Here is a 22429-nt window from a genome sequence, read left to right as displayed (position 1 = left end):
ATACACACTATAACTACAAATACACGGGAGGCCTACTGCTGCAACTGCAGGCTTTCTGCTCAAGTCTAAATCTTGGTCATTAAACATTTGGTTATTAAATATTCAGTGTGTGCCCTTGGTATTGTCTGCCAAGTTGGAACAGCCTTGGGCTGAAAGCAGAAAAAACAGGCACATTTACTGATCACACAACCAAAGATGAGATTGTGGCCCACAGACACTGAATGTAAAGTTTTCAGTACCTTATGGAGTAAGAAAATGTTCCTATCAACAATGTGATATCGCTATTTCTCTAAAGAGACTAATAAATTTCTCCAGGAGTGTTCACAATGACCCTACTTGGAGCATCATGATACATTATCTTTCTCCACAGAAAATGTATACAGGTATCAAATATATAAAAGTTCTCATGACCCAATTCAGTTCTTTGGAGGGCATTTATTCCTTCATGCACCAAATATTAATTGAGCACATATTATATTTTAGGCATTATTCCTGGTACCAACAGTGAATAAGACACACACAGAATTCCTGCACTCATAGAGCTTATAATAGAAACATCTAAGAATATTTATTTGAGTATAACAACAATACTGTTAATCCTATTTATGTTATAAATGCAACAGAGCAAGTTATTCAAAGACAACATTTTATTCCCAAATTAATACATTCATATATTTTGAAAGCAACCACTTTTAAAATGCTAATAAATAATGTATTCGATCATTTATTTGACATTAAAGAACACTTAATTTGAATAAAGTCTTCAAGAATAAATACTTGGCATACTAACTGTGCTTAGAACATAAATATTAATACCCAAGAAAATTTTAAATGAGAAACACAGACTTTAGCATTAATTTAGTATCAAAGGCACAGCCAAGGTGTACTTCTTCTCTAAATTTGTAACACATTTACATCAAATTACCAGGCATAATTTTGAAATTAATTAGAATTCAGAGCATCTGTTTGTTTGCTATTAACTAATGATTCAGAACTATCCAAATGAATATCTACTTTAAAAAATTCAGTAGCACTACTTAACTTGTAAAATTATTCTTGTCAGTCACAACCTCTTTTGTGAAATTTTAATTTTTTTAGCACAGGCTGCTTATTTTTGGCTGTTAAAAAGCTTCTGAAATGTATCTAAAAAAGAGGATGTACGTTGCCACTTTGATATTTATAGGCAAACATTTACCACCATTTCTAATATCTTACCTTTATGTTTAAGTTCATTTCATTGTTAGCATCAATAAAGCTGCTTTTAACCATTATGTTCTCCAGTTTCAGATCTCTATGTACTATATCTACCAAGAAAATAAACAACAAATCAAATGAAATGGATAATGAAAAAATAATTAGAGTGGACACAAATAGAACTTGACCAGTTAACATCTACTGTTGAAAAAGGAGATCAGTCCTGGGTGTTCACTGGAGGGACTGATGTTGAAGCTGAAACTCCAATCCTTTGGCCACCTGATGCGGAGAGCTGACTCATTTGAAAAGACCCTGATGCTGGGAAAGATTGAGGGCAGGAGGAGAAGGGTACGACAGAGGATGAGATGGTTGGATGGCATCACCAACACAATGGACCTGGGTTTGGGTGGATTCCGGGAGTTGGTGATGGACAGGGAGGCCTGGCGTGCTGTGGTTCATGGGGTCGCAAAGAGTCGGACATGACTGAGCGACTAAACTGAACTGTTGAAAAAAATCTAAGGAGGTCCAGGTATAATTCTTCCTTGTTTCATTCCCGTATATTCATATCCTTTTTCTCCATGTTTCTAACCTTAAGGAGCCACTTTCTTTGACTCCCTGACCTCTCCCCAATCCCCTCTTGCTCCAACTGGCCACTCTTCTTCATGAATGGCCTGGTGAGTGTGAAAGAGGATCATGTCCAAGGTTAGCTATTTCCTGTAGGAGGAAGCTTTCCCATGTCCTTCACTCTTCAAAGAGAGGATTACCTCTTTACTTCTATTCATATGTTATTGTCAGCATAAACATTTAACATACTGCAACTTGGCTACGTGTATACAAACTATATTTTTTTCAATATATTTTCTGCACCATCAGTCCCACTTTTCTACTCTTTATACATTAAAGTTAAAAATAAAAACCCGTGAGACACAAAATCTCCAGTTGAACATGTCAGGGCTCAGGCAGGACTTTTATGTACATGCAAATACTCTCATGTACCAAATATTTCCTTTGCAAATAACTGATCCAGTCCATATCCATTGAAATCATTCCCCTAAACTTAAAAAGCTATAGGTATAATTTCTGGGGAAAGGAGGCTGGATGAGCCCTGGACTGTCTACTACTCCTAGTTGTTTACAGTTCTCTTCCACACCCAACCTGTGTTTGGAATTTCTATTGTTCTCCTTATATCTTCTTACATAAACACCACAAAACTTTAACTAATATATCTTCATAATGTGGTTTGACACTTGGCAGGGCAAGTCTCTCTGCTGCCTCCACTGTTCTTTTTAATTGTTTTCTTTACTATTCTCATCACTCTCAAAATAATTTTATCAAGCTCCATGATAAATCCTGTTAAGATTTAGTTTGAAATATACTGACTTTATATATTAGAACTGAAATTAGCAAAATATCAAGTCTTTGGTTTTCTGCTCTTGCAAAAATCCTCGCTCTCTGCAGAAAGCCCTCCCTTTTCCACCTGAGTTTGTATTCCTCAGCTCAAGTTTTGCTTCCTCTGTGAATTCTTGCTTGACTTTCCGAATCAAATGAGGCACTTAGTACACCTGTGCTCCATGCTCTCTATATGGCTCTCAGAAATCATCATATTGTTTTCTGTACTCCATTTGAAAACAAATCATCAATTTGTTTTCTGTACTCCAGCAGGTGCCTTGTGTTTGAACCTCTGTAAACTCTAGGACCAACCTCAATGCTGTAGGTGCTTAAGGAACATCTGTTGAATGAGCCCCTAGGTTCCAGCACTAGCTCTGCACACCTAACCATGTCCCCTGACCTCTCTGGAACAAAGTTTTTTTTATCTCTTTTGAACTGTGGTGTTGGAGAAGACTCTTGAGAGTCCCTTGGGCTGCAAAGAGATCCAACCAGTCAATCCTAAAGGAAATCAATCTTGGGTGTTCGTTGTAAGGACTGATGCTGAAGCTGAAACTCCAATACTTTGGCCACCTGATGCGATGAATCTACTCTTTGGAAAAGACCCTGATGCTGGGAAAGATTGAGGGCAGGAGGAGAAGGGGATGACAGAGGATGAGATGGTTGGATGGCATCACCAATGCAATGGATGCGAGTTTGAGTAAGCTCCTGGAGTTGGTGATGGACAGGGAAGCCCGGTGTGCTGCAGTCCATGGGGTTGCAAAGAATCAGACATGACTGAGCAATTGAACTGAACAGAACTGATAAAATGAGAAGCTTCTAAAGTCACATGTAAGCCAAACTAACACTGAAGGGGAAAAAAAAAAAAAAAAGGCAGGAGCATGAGGAAAAACAGTAGCAATAATACCAAAGAATAGTAAAGCAATTAGAAGAATTAGAATGATATTTAAATGTGGATATTAAAGTAGTGAAACAACTCCCCTGTGGTACTCTACTGGTGGATCATACATTTGTCAAAACCCATAGAATGTACAATACCAAGAGCGAACACCAATGTAAACTACGGACTTTGGGTGATAACAATGTGTCAGTGCAAGTTTATCAACTGTAACTAGTGTAAACCCTCTGATAGGGGATGCTAATAATGGGGGAGGATCTGCATGCATGGACAGAGGTATTTGGGAATCTCTGTAACTTCTCAATTTTGCTGTGAACCTAAAACTGCTCTAATAATTAAGTCTAAAAATTTGTTAAATGCCTAGTATATGCAGATTTTTAACATTATTATTAATATATGAGTTTTAAGAAATTTCACTTCTATTGATTTTCTATTTTGGATTTAATAATATTAGCTTCTTTTCAAGTTGTTGAATAGAAATGTTCATAATTTCATTCTTATCCATGGACAATGTAATTGCATACCTGTCTTGTTTCTAATTAAATTATATCAATAAAGTTACAAGGGAAAAAATTTAATTTTTAAAATCAAATTTTCTGTATCAGTAGGCATTACTTCTGTGACTATGAATCCTGGATACAATCACCCTTAAACAAAAGTGCTATCTGCCTGCATGGAGTCAACGAGCTGGGTGATCCTCTTCTTACCCTTGTTGTGAAGATAGGCTATAGCTGAGGCGAGACTTTGAATGATCCACCTTGTCTCATTCTCTGAGAAATGACCTTTCCTTTCCAGAATTTCTTTGAGTTCTCCATCCTCACAAAGCTCCATCACAAGATACATTTTCTGACATAAATATAAAGAGAGAGATCACAAATTATTTAGTTGGGTATGTTTAAATGTTATATACTGTAAACAGAGAGTAGAAATATCATTATAATCTTAATCACTCTATTCATTTAACATAGTTGCTATCTGTCATGTACAAGGTACTCTGTAGGATACTAGAGGGGACAAAAGTGGAAGTATTAGTCACTCAGTCATGTCTGACTCTTTCCAACCCCATGGACTGTAGCTCGTCAGGCTACTCTGTCCATGAAATTCTCCAGGCAAGAATACTGAAGTGGGTAGCCATTCCCTTCTCCAGGGGATCTTCTTGACCCAGCAATCAAACCCAGGTCTCCTACACTGCAGAAGCCACCAGGGAAGCTCTACTAGAGGAAAAAGCAAGCATAAAACATACTCTTTATCTCCAAGGAGCTCAGAGTATGGTTCTAATCACAATGTCATGTGATAAGTGCTAACAGAAGAGGACTGTCCAAAATGTGATGAGGTTATAGAGGAGGGAGCGAGCCTAAAGAATGCTCACTGTGAAGAGGCGCCATTTCAGGCAGGTCTGGATGATTGAACAGGGATTTATGGGTAGAAAATATGGGCAAGAACAGGCATAGCACACAGCATTTGCAGACTCCAAAGCTGGAAATAACACTGGCAGTTAAAGAATAACACATATCTCAGTGTTAATAGCATTTTGGTAAGTCAGAGAAGACTGGAGTGGTGAGGGGTGAGGCCAGAAAGAACAGGTTGGTGCCAGGCTGTAAAGAGTCCAAAGGAGCTTGGATTTTTTCCCCCATATGCAATAAGTAGCCACTGAAGATTTTTTTTTTTTAAATTTTTACCCACTCTGTGATCTCCAACCAGGGATCGAACCTGTACCCCCTACAGCAGGATCTCAGTGTCTTAACCACTGGACAACCAGGGAAGTCCCACCATGGAAGATTTTGAAGCTTATGTTTGGAGTGGAGGAAGTGTATGTGCTATTATCAATTCTGCATTTCTAAATGAACACTCCACTCCAGCAGCAATGCAGAGAAGAACTCAACAAACTTCTTTTCTGTGAAAGCCAGATACAGATAGTAAGTATTTTTGGCTTCACAGGCCATACAACCTCTTCCGTAGCCACTCAGCTCTGCTGTCACAGCATAAAAGCACCCATAAACAATACAACAAAACTTTATTTATGGACTTTGAAATTTAGTTTCATATAATTTTCACATGTCACGAAATACTACTATTTTAACCTTTCTTTCCAACCATTAAAAAATGTAAAAAACCTAACTTACAGGCTATAAAAAAAAAACAGGCTGCACTCCAGACTGGCTCACATGCTGTGTATACTGACCTCTGTTCATAAAAGGGTAGATGTGAGGAGCAGAAAGAAGAAAAGAAGAAAACAATGTGAAAATACGCAGAGGGAGAAATAGTGGAACTTAGTGACTAATGGGGTATAAATGGTAAAAGCCACAAATGAAATGCCTCTTCCATATCTGCTGTATCTGTGGATGTTTCTTACACTCACTTTAAGTATTCCAATAGTCAGGTCATCTATTGAGTCAGAAAGATTCCCAGTCAACTAAAATGCATGCCTTTTTCATACCTACGGGCAGCTGCTATTCAGACACAGACCAGCCTCCATGTCTCCATTTCATCCTGTGCCACTACATTTTCATTGTTGTTTGTAAGATTCTGGGACCTGATCCTATTCTATTACCACTCCTGATGCAACTTCTGTGTTCAGTCAGCAAGCAGGAAAGCAAAAGGAAAAGGCTAACAACCTTTCTTCCTATAGTCAAAATTCTGACTCACTAAACCTTAGGATGCTTTAGAATTTCAAAAGTAACTACAGAATTCTGTAAAGTCTAACGCAAAAATAAGCTTTTGAACTAGGCCATAGTTTTTCCACTGACAGCGTGGCAGAGATCATGAAATGAAACGGTAAGTGAATTATTTGGAAGGCAAAGTTACATTAGCAGTGCTTACAATACAAATTGATCAATTTAAAACAGGTAAGCTGATAAAAGTTATTATCAATAAAGGTTTTTCAGAAGTCTTTCTGTAACTATTAAAAAATAATTGTGTAGGCCTGGAGAATATGTGGACTCACAAGAAACGCTACATAGTTAACGGATGATCAGTATTACTACCTTAGCCTAACCAGTCAGTTAACAATTTCCTTTAATCTTTAAGATAGCTTCAACTGGAAGTCTGGGCATTTGTGTGAGCTGGGAAGATGGGGAGACAGATCTGACTTTTGTGAATCAAAGGCAAACAGTAGGTAAAAAATACAATCACAGATGATGGTTTCCTGTGCCTTCGAATTATTCTACATTTGGACTCCCACTTATGTTCCAAAATGAAGGAACAGACCAGACTTGTCCTCCCTCCTGAAACAACCTAAAAAATGGATAAAATACATGAAATAACAATTTTCAGACATTAGTCATCAGGCAGCACAAGGCAGTGATCCCTGACAGAGGGGAAACCTATGAGACAAGCCCCACGATTATCCTAGCTTACTGTCTAGACAGTTTCCAAGCTACAGAGAAGGGAAAGAAAACCCAAGCAGAGCTCAACAGTCTACATGAACTGAGGAGATGGTGCTGAGAGTCCAGGAAGGCCAAGACAACTAAACTCCACAGGCGAGATTGCCAAAGAGGGGAAGGCTGTACACAGAGAAAGCACTATAGATTTGCAGGTGGCTGCCGATCCCACCCTCAACTCTTCAGCAAAGTACTAACTAGCACATACGTATCAAGAATCTACCCAGAGGAAAACAAGATGGTGGAGGAGTAGGTGGACGTGGAGTACATTTCTCTCCACAGATACATCAGGAATACACCTTCAGACACAGAAGTGCATGCAGAACACCAGCTGAGATTGGACAGGAGTACCTGACCAGCGACCCATGTAAAACTCAGTAGAATGAAGGAACCAAGGGGAAAAACAGGAGTGTTAGTAGGACCGGACCTGCCTTTGGTGGGTGGGGGAACTGAAGCAAGGGTCCGATCCCCACATTGGGGCAATTGTCTGAGTCAGAGGAGAAACATTTAAGGCTGAGAGTGAAACATCTGATCTGTGGCAGCCTAAATGGAATGAGAATCAGACAGTTCTTGCTGCAACCATACATGCCCTGGACAGGGATGCGGAACCCCTGGAAGGTGCACTGGCTGGGAGATGGAGTTTAGGAATTGTGGAGCAATCCCTGGGTGAGGGCAGCTGTTGACTGTGGAGAGACAGATCAGGGGATGTGAGGGAGGAGACTGTGCTGGAAAATGCCTGCAGAGTAAAGCTGGGCAGCCATGGAGGCAAGGCGATACTGCTGAGTCATGCATAGGGGGTGGAGCCATCACCATAGCCTCTCTTCCCCTACAGGCCAGCACTGGCAGCTGAACAACAGAGGGGCTGGCCCAGCAAATGCCTGAGGCACTGAACTACAGAGTAGGGCCCCACTCAGGATGCCCCTTTAAGTTCCGAACGTGGTGATCTACAGAGTAGGACCCCAACCACGAGGGCCCCTCTATGTGCCTGATGCGTGAACAACAGAGAAGGACCCCAGGCAAGGAAGCCCTCTAAGTGCCTGAACCAGAAGAGGCCTTCTGACTGCCACCCACAAGAGGCACAAAAAAAAGATTCTGATAGGGCTGTAACTGCTGCAGAGGAAGCAGTCCGTGTCCCTGCACACTCGGCGCCTCCAGGGTCCCCCCAAGCCAAGCAGTTGTGTCACCTTCACGCTCAGCTCTCACTGGGGCAGAGCTGCCACAGGCAAAAAAAGTCTCGCGCCTATGCGTGCAGGGTCGCTTCAGTAATGTCCGCCTTTTTGCAACCCTGTAGACTGTGGCTTACCAGGCTTCTCTGTCAGGAAGGTGGGTTCTCCAGGCAAGAATACTGGAGCTATTGGCCAATACTGGTTGCCATAACCTTCTAGAGCACAATATTTCCTGCTGCCCTAGCCACCAACTCCCCTGAGTACCTGGTGCTGCCAGAATCCTTGCGATGCTGCAGGGAGCTGCACCATCTCCACATGTGGCCCTCACAGGGGCAAACCCAAGTCCTCCAGGGCAGCCTCAGGAGCAAACCCCAGTGGATGGCCCATATGCAGAGGTGGAAATAAAACCACAATTGAAACTAAGAAAGAAGACCCAAAGCTCTCCCACCAGCTGTACAAGCTACAGATTAAATCCACATGATCAACTAGACAGACTGTCTCTATGGAATATATAAAAGGTCATTGAGAGCTCCCACAAAAGAAAACACACCAGTTCTGATAGCTGTGGACATTGGAGGCAAGAACAGAGGAGGAGAACCCAATTAGAATCTGAGCTGCCCCCACAGCAGGTCCAGAGATCAGCAGTGTTAGAGGGCATCCTAGGGAGGTGAGGTAGACTGTGACTCCCAGCGAGGGAAAGGAATCTGACAGCAGTGACTCAAGAAAAACATTTATTATTCTTATGTTTTGACTTGTTCTGTAGATTCTTCTGGGTTTTTTTTTCCTTTTTCCCCCCGTCCTCTGTTGTAGTTGTCGATTTTATTGGCACTATGAAATCTAATTAAGCTTTTGCACTTTTTCTTTTTATTCTTTTTTTTTTTTCTCAGTCACATTTTTTCTTGTTATAAACCTCTGCCTCTACGTTGGGCTTTTGCAGTTCTGGGGAGTTTTCTTCTTTTTTTTTCTTTTCTTTTCTCTTCTTTTAATTTTAATTTTTTAAACCTATTATTAAAAAAATAAATAAATAATTTAAAAAACCTATTATTATTTTTTCTACATTTATTCCTTTGTTTGCTTTTCCTGTTCTTTTCCCCCTGCAGTTAATCTTTAATATATATAAATCATCTATATCTACCTGTATTTAACTTTGCATATCTATTCTTTCTTTTCGTTCTTTCCTTTCCTCTCAACATATTTGTTAGTTTTATTTTCATTACTTTATTTCCCAGTTGGCACCTTGCTTTAGTTTTGTTTTCCATTTTGTACTTTAGTTAGTTTTGTTCAGGTAGACATATTTTTTGGTTCCCTTTGTTCGCCAGGTCAATCTATTATACTTTACTTTTGTTGGACTGTTTTGATTTTGCTTATGGATGTATACGTATTTGTGTATATTCAGTCACACGTTTTATTGTTGTTATAAACATCTGCATCTTTGTCAGGCTTTTGTAGTTCTGTGGGGTTTTCCTTTTTTTTTTTCCTCTCTTTTTTATAATTTTAACTTTTAATTTTTTTAAACCCATTATATTTTTTCTACATTTATTCCTTTGTTTGCCTTTCCTACTGTTCTTTTCCCCTTGCAGTTAATCTTTAATGTATATAAATCTTCTTCATCTACCTCTATTTAACTTTGTATATCTATTCTTTCTTTCTTTTCTTTCTTTCCTTTCCTCTCAATATATTTATTAGTTTTGTTTTCATTGCTTTATTCCCCACTTGGCACCTTGCTTTAGTTTTGTTTTCCAGTTTGTGCTTTAGTTAGTTTTGTTCTTAACTGGTAAATATAATTTTTGGTTTCTTTTGTTCACCGGGTCAATCTATTGTATTTTATTTTTGTGGACTGTTTTCACTTTGTTCATGGGTATATATGTATATGTGTATATTTCATTATTTTAATTATTATTTGCCTGAATTTGTAACTGCCATTTGTCTGAGGCTCATCTTTGGTTTCTCATTTTTTGGATATTTGTTTCAATCTCACTTGATGCCATAACAAACCACTTGTGAAACCTTCGCTCCTGACCAGAGATCAAGACCTGAGCCTCTGCAGTGGGAGCACTGACTCCAAGACCCTAGACTACCAGAGAACTAACCCTACTAGCGGGTATCAAATAGTGAGAACTCACACAAAGGAAACCACTGGAATACAAGACCCAGCATCACCGAACCACCAGTAGCACCCTGTGCAGGATACCTCATGTAAACAACAAACAAAACAAAAATACAAACCCATAAATCAGCAGACAGGATTACCACCTCACTCAGCCTTGCCCATTAGAGGAAAAACAAACAAGCAAAAACTTAGCACAAATCTGATCCTATAGGAAGCTTACACAAACCACTGGACCAACCTTAAGTGTTCGTGTTAGTCGCTCAGTCATGCCCGACTCTTTGCGACCCCATGGACTACAGCCCACCAGGCTCCTCTGTCCATGAGATTTTCCAGGCAAGGATAGTGGAGTGGGTTGTCATTTCCTTCTCCAGGGGATCTTCCCAACCCAGGGATCGAACCTGGATTTCCTGCACTGCAGGGAGATTCTTTACTGACTGAACTACAAGGGAAGCCCCTTAAAAGGGCAGAAACCAAAAGGAAGAAAGAATTCAATCTTGAAGCCTGGGAAAAAGAGAACTCAAACACAATAAGTTAAAAAATAATAATAATGATGAAAAGGAAATACTAAGGACTTCCCTGTAGCTCAAATGGTAAAGAATCTGCCTGCAATGCAGGAGAACAAGGTTCGATTCCTGGGTCAGGAAGATCCTGCCTTGCGGGCTACAGTTCATGGGGTTGCAAAGAGTCAGACACGACTGAGTGACTAACACACACACACAGAGAAATACTACCCAAATGAAGGAACAAACTAGAAACACAGAAGTCCAAATAAATGAAGAGGAAAGAAGCAACCTACCTGAAAAAGAATTCAGAATAATGATAGTAAATATGATCAAAAACGTTGAAAATAAAATGGAGACAATGCAAGAATTACTTAACAAAGACCTAGAAGAATTAAAGAATAAACATGCAGAGACAAACAACCAATTACTGAAATTAACAATACTCTATGGGACTAACAGGAAAATTTGGCCTTGGAGCACAGAATGAAGCAGGGCAAAGGCTAGTAGAGTTTTGCCAAGAGAACACACTGGTCATAGCAAATACTCTCTTCCAACAACATAAGAGAAGAGTCTACACATGGACATCACCCAATGGTCAACACTGAAATCAGATTGATTATATTCTTTGCAGCCAAAGATGGAGAAGCTCTATACAGTCAGCAAAAACAAGACTGGGAGCTGACTGTGGCTCAGATCATGAACTCCTTATGGCCAAATCCAGACTTAAATTGAAGAAAGTAGGGAAAACCACTAGACCATTCAGGTATGACCTAAATCAAATCCCTTATGATTATACAGTGGAAGTGAGAAATAGATTTAAGGGATAAGATCTGATAGACAGAGTGCCTGAAGAACTATGGACAGAGGTTCGTGACATTGTACAGGAGACAGGGATCAAACCCATCCCCAAGGAAAAGAAATGCAAAAAAGCAATCTGGCTGTCTGAGGAGGCCTTACAAATAACAGTGAAAATAAGAGAAGCGAAAAGCAAAGGAGAAAAGGAAAGATATAAACATCTGAATACAGAGTTCCAAAGAATAGCAAGGAGAGATAAGAAAGCCCTCCTCAGTGATCAATGCAAAGAAATAGAGGAAAACAATAGAATGGGAAAGACTAGATCTCTTTAAGAAAATTAGAGATACCAAGGGAACATTTCATGCAAAGATGGGCTCAATAAAGGACAGAAATGGTATGGACCTAACAGAAGCAGAAGATATTAAGAAGAGGTGGCAAGAATACACAGAAGAACTGTATAAAAAAAGATCTTCATGACTAAGATAATCACGATAGTATGATCACTCACCTAGAGCCAGACATCCTGGAATGTGAAGTCAAGTGGGCCTTAGAAAGCACCACTATGAACAAAGCTAATGGAGATGATGGAATTCCAGTTGAGCTATTTCAAATCCTGGAAGATGATGCTGTGAAAGTGCTACACTCAATATGCCAGCAAATTTGGAAAACTCAACAGTGGCCACAGGACTGGAAAAGGTCAGTTTTCATTCCAATCCCAAAGAAAGACAATGCCAAAGAATGCTCAAACTATCGCACAATTGCACTCATCTCACACGCTAGTAAAGTAATGCTCAAAATTCTCCAAGCCAGGCTTCAGCAATATGTGAACTGTGAACTTCCAGATGTTCAAGCTGGCGTTAGGAAAGACAAAGGAACCAGAGATCAAATTGCCAACATCTGCTGGATCATCTAAAAAGCAAGAGAGTTCCAGAAAAACATCTATTTCTGCTTTATTGACTATGCCAAAGCCTTTGACTGTGTGGATCACAATAAACTGTGGAAAATGCTGAAAGAGATGGGAATACCAGACCACCTGACCTGCCTCTTGAGAAACCTATATGCAGGTCAGGAAGCAACAGTTAGAACTGGACATGGAAAAACAGACTGGTTCCAAATAGGAAAAGGAGGATGTCAAGGCTGTATATTGTCACCCTGCTTATTTAACTTCTATGCAGAGTACATCATGAGAAACGCTGGGCTGGAAGAAGCACAAGCTGGAATCAAGATTGCAGGGAGAAATATCAATAACCTCAGATATGCAGATGACACCACCCTTATGGCAGAAAGTGAAGAGGAACTAAAAAGTCTCTTGATGAAAGTGAAAGTGGAGAGTGAAAAAGTTGGCTTAAAGCTCAACATTCAGAAAACTAAGATCATGGCATCTGGTCCTATCACTTCATGGGAAATAGATGGGGAAACAGTGGAAACAGTGTCAGACTTTATTTTTTGGGGCTCCAAAATCACTGCAGATGGTGATTGCAGCCATGAAATTAAAAGACGCTTACTCCTTGGAAGGAAAGTTATGACCAACCTCGATAGCATATTGAAAAGCAGAGATATTACTTTGCCAACAAAGGTCTGTCTAGTCAAGGTTATGGTTTTTCCGGTGGTCATGTATGGATGTGAGAGTTGGACTGTGAAGAAAGCTGAGCACCAAAGAATTGATGCTTTTGACCTGTGGTGTTGGAGAAGACTCTTGAGAGTCCCTTGGACTGCAAGGAGATCCAACCAGTCCATCCTAAAGGAGATCAGTCCTGGATGTTTATTGGAAGGACTGATGCTGAAGCTGAAACTCCAATACTTTGGCCACCTCATGCAAATAATTGACTCCCTGATGCTGGGAGGGACTGGGGGCAGGAGGAGAAGGGGACGACAGAGGATGAGATGGCTGGATGGCATCACTGACTCAATGGACATGAGTTTGAGTGAACTCCAGGAGTTGGTGATGGACAGGGAGGTCTGGCATGCTGAGATTCATAGGGTCAGAAAGAGTCGGACACAACTGAACAACTGAACTGAACTGAGAAGGAATCAATAGCAGAATCTGAAGCAGAAGAACGAATCAGTGAGCTGGAAGATAAAATGGTGGAAATAACTCTGAGGAGCAGAATAAAATGACAAGAATGAAAAGAACTGAGGATAGTCTCAGAGACCTTTGGGACAATATCAAATACAGCAATATTCAAATTATAGGGGTCCCAGAAGAAGAACAGAGAAGGCAATGGCACCCCACTCTAGTACTCTTGCCTGGAAAATCCCATGGACGGAGGAACCTGGTGGGCTGCAGTCCATGGGGTCGCTAAGAGTCAGACACGACCGAGCGACTTTGCTTTCACTTTTCACTTTCATGCATGGAGAAGAAAATGGCAACCCACTCCAGTGTTCCTGCCCGGAGAATCCCAGGGATGGGGGAGCCTGGTGGGCTGCTGTCTATGGGGTCGCACAGAGTCGGATTACGACTGAAGTGACTTTGCAGCAGCAGAAGAAGCAGAGAAAAATAAAGGGTATGAGAAAATTATTGAAGAGATTATAATTGAAAATCTCCCCAACATGGAAAAGGAAATAGCCAATCAAGTCCAAGAAGCACAAAGAGTCCCATACAGGATAAACCCAAGGAGAAACATGCCAAGACACATACTAATCAAATTAACGAAGACTAAACACAAAGAAGGAATATTAAAAGCAGCAAGGGAAAAGCAAAAAGTAACATACAAAGGAAACCCCATATGCTTAATAGCTGATCTTTTCAGCAGAAACTCTGCAGGCCAGAAGGGAATGGCAGGATATATTTAAAATACTGAAAGGGAAAAATCTACATCCAAGGTTACTGTACCCCGCAAGGATCTCATTCAAAATTGACGGAGAAATAAAAAGCTTTTCAGACAAGCAAAAGTTAAGAGAACTCAGTACCACCAAACCAGCTTTATAAAAAACATTAAATGGACTTATATAGTCAAGAAATACAAAAGAAGAAAAAAGATCTACAAAATCACCCCCAAACAATTAAGAAAATGCAATACGAACATATATATCAATAATTACTTTAAATGTAAATAGATTAAATGCTCCAACCAAAAGACACAGACTGGCTGAATGAATACAAAAACAAGAACCATATATATGCTGTCTACAAGAAACCCACTTTAGCCCTCAAGACACATAAGGACTGAAAATGTGAGGATGGAAAAATATATTTCATGCAAATAGGAAGCAAAAGAAAGCTGGAGTAGCAATCCTCATATCAGACAAAATAGACCTTAAAATAAAGAAGATTACAAGAGATAAGGAAGAACACTACATAATGATCAAGGGATCAATCCAAGAGGAAGACATAACAATTGTAAATATCTATGCATCCAACATAGGAGCACCTCAATACATAAGACAAACACATAAAAGGAGAAATTGACAGTAACACAATAACAGTAGGAGACTTTAACACCCCACTCACACCAATGGACAGATCAGCAAAACAGAAAATTAATACGGAAACACAAGTCTTTTTTTTTTTTAATTTATTTATTTTAATTGGAGGCTAATTACATTACAATTTTGTAGTTTTTTTTTCCATACATTGACATGAATCAGCCATGGGTTTACATGTGTTCCCCATCCTGAACCCCCCTCCCACCTCCCTCCCCATCCCATCCCTTAGGTCATCCCAGTGCACCAGCCCTGAGCACCCTGTCTCGTGCATCGAACCTGGACTGGCGATCTGTTTCACATATGATCATATACACATTTCAATGCTATTCTCTCAGATCATCCCACCCTTGCCTTCTCCCACAGAGTCAAAAAAAACTGTTCTATACATCTGTGTCTCTTTTACTGTCTTGCATATAGGGTTATCGATAACCATTTTTCTAAATTCCATATATATGCATTAGTATGGCATCTGGTCCCATCACTTCATGGGAAATAGATGGGGAAACAGTGGAAACAGTGTCAGACTTTATTTTGGGGGGCTCCAAAATCACTGCAGATAGTGATTGCAGCCATGAAATTAAAAGACGCTTACTCCTTGGAAGGAAAGTTATGACCAACCTAGATAGCATATTCAAAAAACAGAGACATTACTTTGCCAACAAAGGTCCGTCTAGTCAAGGCTATGGTTTTTCCAGTAGTCGTATATGGATGTGAGAGTTGGACTGTGAAGAAAGCTGAGTGCTGAAGAATTGATGCTTTTGAACTGTGGTGTTGGAGAGGACTCTAGAGAGTCCCTTGGACTGCAAGGAGATCCAACCAGTCCATTATAAAGATCAGTCCTGGGTGTTCTTTGGAAGGAATGATGCTAAAGCTGAAACTCCAGTCCTTTGGCCACCTCATGCAAAGAGTCATTGGAAAAGACTCTGATGCTGGGAGGGATGGGGGGCAGGAGGAGAAGGGGACGACAGAGGATGAGATGGCTGGATGGCATCACTGACTCGATGGACGTGAGTCTGAGTGAACTCTGGGAGTTGGTGATGGACAGGGAGGCCTGGTGTGCTCCAATTCATGGGGTCGCAGAGTCGGACACGACTGAGCAACTGAACTGAACTGAACTGAATACTGTATTGGTGTTTTTCTTTCTGACTTACTTCACTCTTACTTCCAGTGTCATCCACCTCATTAGAACTGATTCAAATGTGTTCTTTTTAATGGCTGAGCAATATTCCATTGTGTATATGTACCACACTTTTCTTATCCATTCGTCTGTGATAGACATCTAGGTTGCTTCCATGTCCTGGCTATTATAAACAGTGCTGCGATGAACATTGGGGTATACGTGTCTCTTTCAATTCTGGTTTCCTCAGTGTATATGCCCAGCAGTGGGATTGCTGGGTCATTTGGCAGTTCTATTTCAAGCTTTTTAAGGAATCTCCACACTGTTCTCCATAGTGGCTGTACTAGTTGGCATTCCCACCAACAGTGTAAGAGGGTTCCCTTTTCTCCACACCCTCTGCAGCATTTATTCTTTGTAGATTTTTGGATCGCAGCCATTCTGACTGGCATGAGATGGTACCTCATTGTGGTGTTGATTTGCATTTCTCTGATAATGAGTGATGTTGAGCATCTTTTCATGTGTTTGTTAGCCATCTGTATGTCTTCTTTGGAGAAATGTCTGTTTAATTCTTTGGCCCAACTTTTGATTGGGTCATTTATTTTTCTGGAATTGAGCTACAGGAGTTGCTTGTGTATTTTTGAGATTAATTCTTTGTCAGTTGCTTCGTTTGCTATTATTTTCTCCCATTCTGAAGGCTTATAGTTTCCTTCATTATGCAAAAGCTTTTAAGTTTAATTAGGTCCCATTTATGTATTTTTGCTTTTATTTCCATTACTCTGGGAGGTGGGTCATAGAGGATGCTGCTGTGATTTATGTCGGACAGTGTTTTGCCTATGTTTTCCTAGAGGAGTTTTATAGTTTCTGGTCTTATGTTTAGATCTTTAATCCATTTTGAGTTTATTTTTGTGAATGGTGTTAGAAAGTGTTATAGTTTCATTCTTTTACAAGTGGTTGACCAGTTTTCCCAGGAAACACAAGTCTTAGATGATACATTAGATGAGAGGGATCTCACTGATAACTTCAGGACATTCCATCCAAATGCAGAAGAATACACGTTCTTCTCAGGTGCACATGGAACATTCTCCAGGATAGACCACATCGTGGGTCACAAATCAAGCCTCAGTAAATTTAAGAAAATTGAAATCATATCAAGCATCTTCTCCAACCACAACACTATGAGACTAGATATCAACTACAAGAAAAAAACTGTAAGAAACACAAACACATGGAGATTAAACAACATATTTCTAAATAACCAACAGATTACTGAAGAAATCAAAAGGGAAATCAAAAAATTTCTAGAAACAAATGACAATGAAAACACAACAACTCAAAACCTACGGGATGCAGCAAAAGCAGTCCTAAGAGGGAAGTTTATAGCAATACAGTCCTACCTCAAGAAACAAGAAAAGCATCAAATAGACAACCTAACTTTATATCTAAAACAAGTGGAAAAAAGTAAACAAAAAAAAAAACTCCTAAATTAGTAGAAAGAAAGAAATCATAAAAATCCAAGCAGAAATAAATGAAAAAGAAATGAAAGAAACAATGGTAAAGATTAATGAAACTAAAAGCTGGTTCTTTGTGAAGATAAACAAAATTGACAAACCTTTAGCCAGACTCATCAAGAAAAAAAGAAGAATCAAATCAACAAAATTAGAAGTGAAAAAGGAGAGGTTACAACAGACAATGCAGAAATACAAAGGATTATAAGAGACTATTATGAACAACTATATGGCAATAAAATGGATAACCTGGAAGAAATGGACAGATTCTTAGAAAAGTTCAACCCTCTAAGACTGAACCAGGAAGAAATAGAAATTATGAACAACCCAATTACAAGCACTGAAACTGAAGCTGTGATCAAAATCTCCCCAAAAAAACAAAAGCCCAGGATCAGATGGCTTCACATGAGAATTCTATCAAACATTTAGAGAGGAGCTAACGCCTATCCTTCTAAAACTCTTTGAAAAAGTTGCAGAGGAAGGAACACTTCCAAACTCATTCTACGAGGCCACCATTACCCTGATACCAAAACCAGACAAAGACAACACACACAAAAAAAACTACTGGCCAATATCACTGATGAACACAGGTGCAAAAATCCTCAACAAAATTTTAGCAAACAGAATTCAGCAACACATCTAAAAGCTCATACACCATGATCAAGTTGGGTTTATTCCAGGGATACAAGGATTCTTCAATATACGCAAATCAATCAGTATGATACACCATATTAACAAATTAAAAGATAAAAACCATAGGATAATCTCAATAGATGAAGAAAAAGCCTTGGACAAAATTCAGCACCCATTATGTTTAAAACTCTTCAAAAAATGGGTATAGAAGGAACCTACCTCAACATAGTAAAGGCCATATATGATAAGCCTACAGCAAACATTATTCTCAGTGGTGAAAAGCTGAAAGCATCCCCCTAAGAGCAGGAACAAGACAGGGTGTCCACTTTTGCCACTGTTATTCAACATAGTTCTGGAAGCCCTAGCTACAGCAACCAGAGAGGAAAAAGAAATAAAAGGAATCCAACCAGAAAAGAAGAAGTAAAGCTCTCACTGTTTGCAGATGACAAGATACTGTACATGGAAAACCCTAAAGATAGTATCAGAAAATTACTGGAGCTAATCAGTTAATTTAGCAAAACTTACAGGATACAAAATCAATACATAGAAATCACTTGCATTTCTATAAACTAACAATGAAAAATCAGAAAGAGAAATTAAGGAATCAATCTCATGTACCACTGCAACAAAAAGAATTAAACATCTAGGAATAAACTTACCTACGGAGACAAAAGAACTGAACACAGAAGATTATAAGACACTGATGAAAGAAATAAAAGATGACATAAACAGATGGAGAGATATTCCATGTTCCTGGCTAGGAAGAATCAATATTGTGAAAACGGCTATACTATCAAATGCAACCTACAGATTCAATGTGATCCCTATCAAATTACCAATGGCATTTTTCATAGAACTAGAACAAAAAATTTCACAATTCATATGGAAACACAAAAGACCCCAAATAGTGAAAGCAGTCTTGAGAAAGAATGGAATTGGAGGAATCAACCTTCCTGACTTCAGCTACAATCATCAAGACAGTATGGTACTGGCACAAAAACAGAAATATAGACCAATGGAACAAGATAGAAAGCCCAGAAATAAACCCATGCACCTATGGGTACCTTATTTTTGACAAAAGAGGCAAGAATATACAATGGGGCAAAGACAGCCTCTTCAATAAATGGTGCTGGGAAAACTGGACAGCTACATGTAAAAGAATGAAATTAGAACACTTCCTAATACCATACACAAAGATAAGCTCAAAATGGATTAAAGACATAAACATAAGACCAGAAACTATGAAACTCTTAGAGGAAAACATAGGTAGAACACTCAATGACATAAATCAAAGCAAGATCCTCTACGACCGACCTCCTAGAGTAACAGAAATAAAAACAAAAGTAAATAAGCAGGCTTGATTAAACTTAAAAGCTTTTGCACAGCAAAGGAAACTATAAGCAAGGTAAAAAGACAACCCTCAGAATGGGAGAAAATAATAGCAAATGAAACAAGTGACAAAGGTTTAATTTCCAAAATATACAAGCAGAACATACAACTCAATGCCAGAAAAACAAACAACAAAAAGTGGGAAAAAGACCTAAATAGACATTTCTCCAAAGAAGACACACAAATGGCTAACAAACACATGAAAACATGCTCAACATCACTCATTATTAGAGAAATACAAACCAAAACTACAATGAGATATCACCTCACACTGGTCAGACATCATCAAAAAGTCTACAAACAATAAATGCTGGAGACGGTGTGGAGAAAAGGGAATGCTCCTATACTGTCGGTGGGAATGTAAATTGATACATCCACTATGGAAAACGGTATGGAGATTCGTTAAAAAACTAGAAATAAAACCACCATATGACCCAGCAATCCCACTCCTAGGCATATACTCTGAGGAAACCAAAACCGAAAAAGACATATGTATCCCCTTGTTCTTTGCAGCACTATTTACAATAGCTAGGACATGCAGACAACCTAGATGTTCATCAACAGATGAATGGATAAAGAAGTTGTGGTACATATACACATGGAATATTACTCAACCATAAAAAGGAACACATCTGAGTCAGTTTTGATAAGGTGGATGAACCTAGAACCTATTACACAGAGTGAAGTGAGTCAGAAAGAGAAAGGTAAATATCATATTCTAATGCACATATACGGAATCTAGAAAAATGGTACTGAAGAATTTATTTACAGGGCAGCAATGGAGAAACAGCCAATAGACTTATGGACATGGGGAGCGGGGAGGAGAGGGATGAGATGCATGGAAAGAGTATCATGGAAACTTACATCAGCATATGTAAAATAGATAGCCAATGGGAATTTGCTGTATGGCTCAGGAAATTCAAACAGGGGCTCTGTATCAACCTAGAGGGGTGGGATGGGGAGATGGGAGGGAGGTTCCAAAGGGAGGGGATATTTCCTTGGAGAAGGAAATGGCAACCCACTCCAGTATTCTTGCCTGGAGAATCCCATGGATGGAGGAGCCTGGTGGGGTACAGTCCACAGGGTCACAAAGAGTCAGACACAACTGAGTGACTTCACTTTCACTTTCACTTTCATGGCTGATTCATGCTGAGGTTTGACCAAAAGCAACAAAAACTCTGTAAAGCAAGTATCCTTCAATAAAAAGTTAATTAAAAAAAAAAAAGAATCTACCCAAAGCTGGGGAAAGTACCATGCAAAAATATCAGAGGGAACAACGACTGAAGCCTCCACAAGGCCAGGAAGAGTTCCTATTTCCACTAGCCAGTGTGGAAAATCTCATAATTCATGGGACACTGGGCAGAGTACTCAGAAGGGTCTTACCTCATTACTTAGGGAAAAATTAGCCCAGACCAAAGGCTCTGTGGTGCCACCAAACAGTTTAAATTAAGCTTCAAAAGTATCAAACTATTTCTAAATAACTCTGTCTTGAATAAAGCTCAAGAATAGCTGTAAGAATATAAAAGATTAGCCAGCATCCAATCAAAAATGAACAGGCATAAAAAGAAGCAGGAAAATACAACTCATAATGAAATGGGGGAAATCAATCACTTAAAATGGACCTAAAAATGGCACACATGATATAATTAATAGAAAAGGGCAGTAAAAGTTATTATAACTATATTTAAAGAAGAAGGAGGAAATAGTGAGCACATTATGTAGAAACATGGAAGATACAAAAATGACCCAAATCAAATTTCCACTAGAAAGTATAAACAGCATATATGATGTTACAGAAAAAAAGGTTATAGAATCTGACGATATCACAATAGAAACTCTACTATATTCAATAAGGAGAGAACAAAGATTGAAAAAAAATGAATAGAGAATCAGTAAGCTTTGGAAAATATCAAACAATCTCATGTGTACTTGAAAGCCCTTCAAGGCAGAAAAAAATAATGGCCAAAATGTTCCTAAATTTTATGAAAACCATAAACTCACAGATCCAAGAAGCTCCATGAACCCCAAGCCAAGAAACATGAACACAGCTACACTAAGGCACAACACAATCAAACTAGTTAAAACCAGTGATAAAGGGCAAAACTATTCTAAGAAGATGTGAGGATAAAATAAGTCACAACTCTAAGACTAAAAAACCAGAGAAGGCTTTTGGCATCATTGCCATTTACGACCTCCTGTAAAGGTAACTGTCATCTCTAATAGTTATCAAGCACTCCTAATGAATCAAGCACAATGCATAACCCAAATTGACTACTGCTGCCTTAGAAACTGGCAAAGGAAACAAAGAACAATAGCTAACATTCAATGAGACATATGCTTTATACTCATTTTCCCACTTAATCCCTCCACAACTAAATGTGGTTGATACTATTAACCCTGAATATTCATTGGAAGGACTGATGCTGAAGCTGAAGCTCCATTACTTTGGCCACCTGATGTGAAGAGCCAACTCACTGAAAAAGGCCCTGATCCTGGGAAAGACTGAAGGCAGGAGGAGAAGGGGGCAACACAGGATGAGACAGTTGAATGGCACCACCAACTCAATGGATGTGACTTTGAGCAAACTCCAGGAAATAGTGAAGGAGAGGCAAGCCTGGCATGCTGCAGTCCATGGGGTTTCAAAGAGTTGGACATGACTTAACTGAAAAACAACTATCGTTAAACCTATCTTACAGATGAGGAAACTTAATTAGAGAGGTTGAGTAATTTGTCCATGGTCTCACAACTAAAAAGTGGTAGATCCAGGATTAAATTGTACAGGCACTCTGACCTAACACACCTAACCGCTATATCATACCACCTCCTAGCAGAGAAACACCCAAGCTCATGGGCAATAAACAACTTTTGCAGAATGGCAAACAACCATACCAACTCTACTATGAACTTAACCTTGCAGAATTATGACA

At 39.3% G+C, this 22429-nt stretch overlaps 1 protein-coding gene across 6 annotated transcripts in view; it reads right to left on the bottom strand.

Moving 5' to 3' along the window:
- STK33 (serine/threonine kinase 33) overlaps positions 1-22429 on the bottom strand; it is a 189170-nt gene that overhangs the window by 56357 nt on the left and 110384 nt on the right. For all 6 annotated transcript variants that reach the window (XM_061440874.1, XM_061440873.1, XM_061440877.1 and 3 more), the window contains 2 exons: positions 4186-4324; positions 1216-1304 (listed from right to left, as the gene is read on the bottom strand). In XM_061440874.1, the coding sequence (XP_061296858.1) occupies positions 1216-1304; positions 4186-4324 (228 nt within the window). The remainder of the gene's footprint in view (positions 1-1215; positions 1305-4185; positions 4325-22429) is intronic.

The sequence above is a fragment of the Bos javanicus genome, chromosome 15 (assembly GCF_032452875.1).
Source record: "Bos javanicus breed banteng chromosome 15, ARS-OSU_banteng_1.0, whole genome shotgun sequence".
Taxonomy (NCBI): Eukaryota; Metazoa; Chordata; class Mammalia; order Artiodactyla; family Bovidae; genus Bos; species Bos javanicus.
The sequence above is the reverse complement of the archived record's forward strand: the minus strand, read 5'-3'. Positions and strand labels throughout refer to the sequence as shown.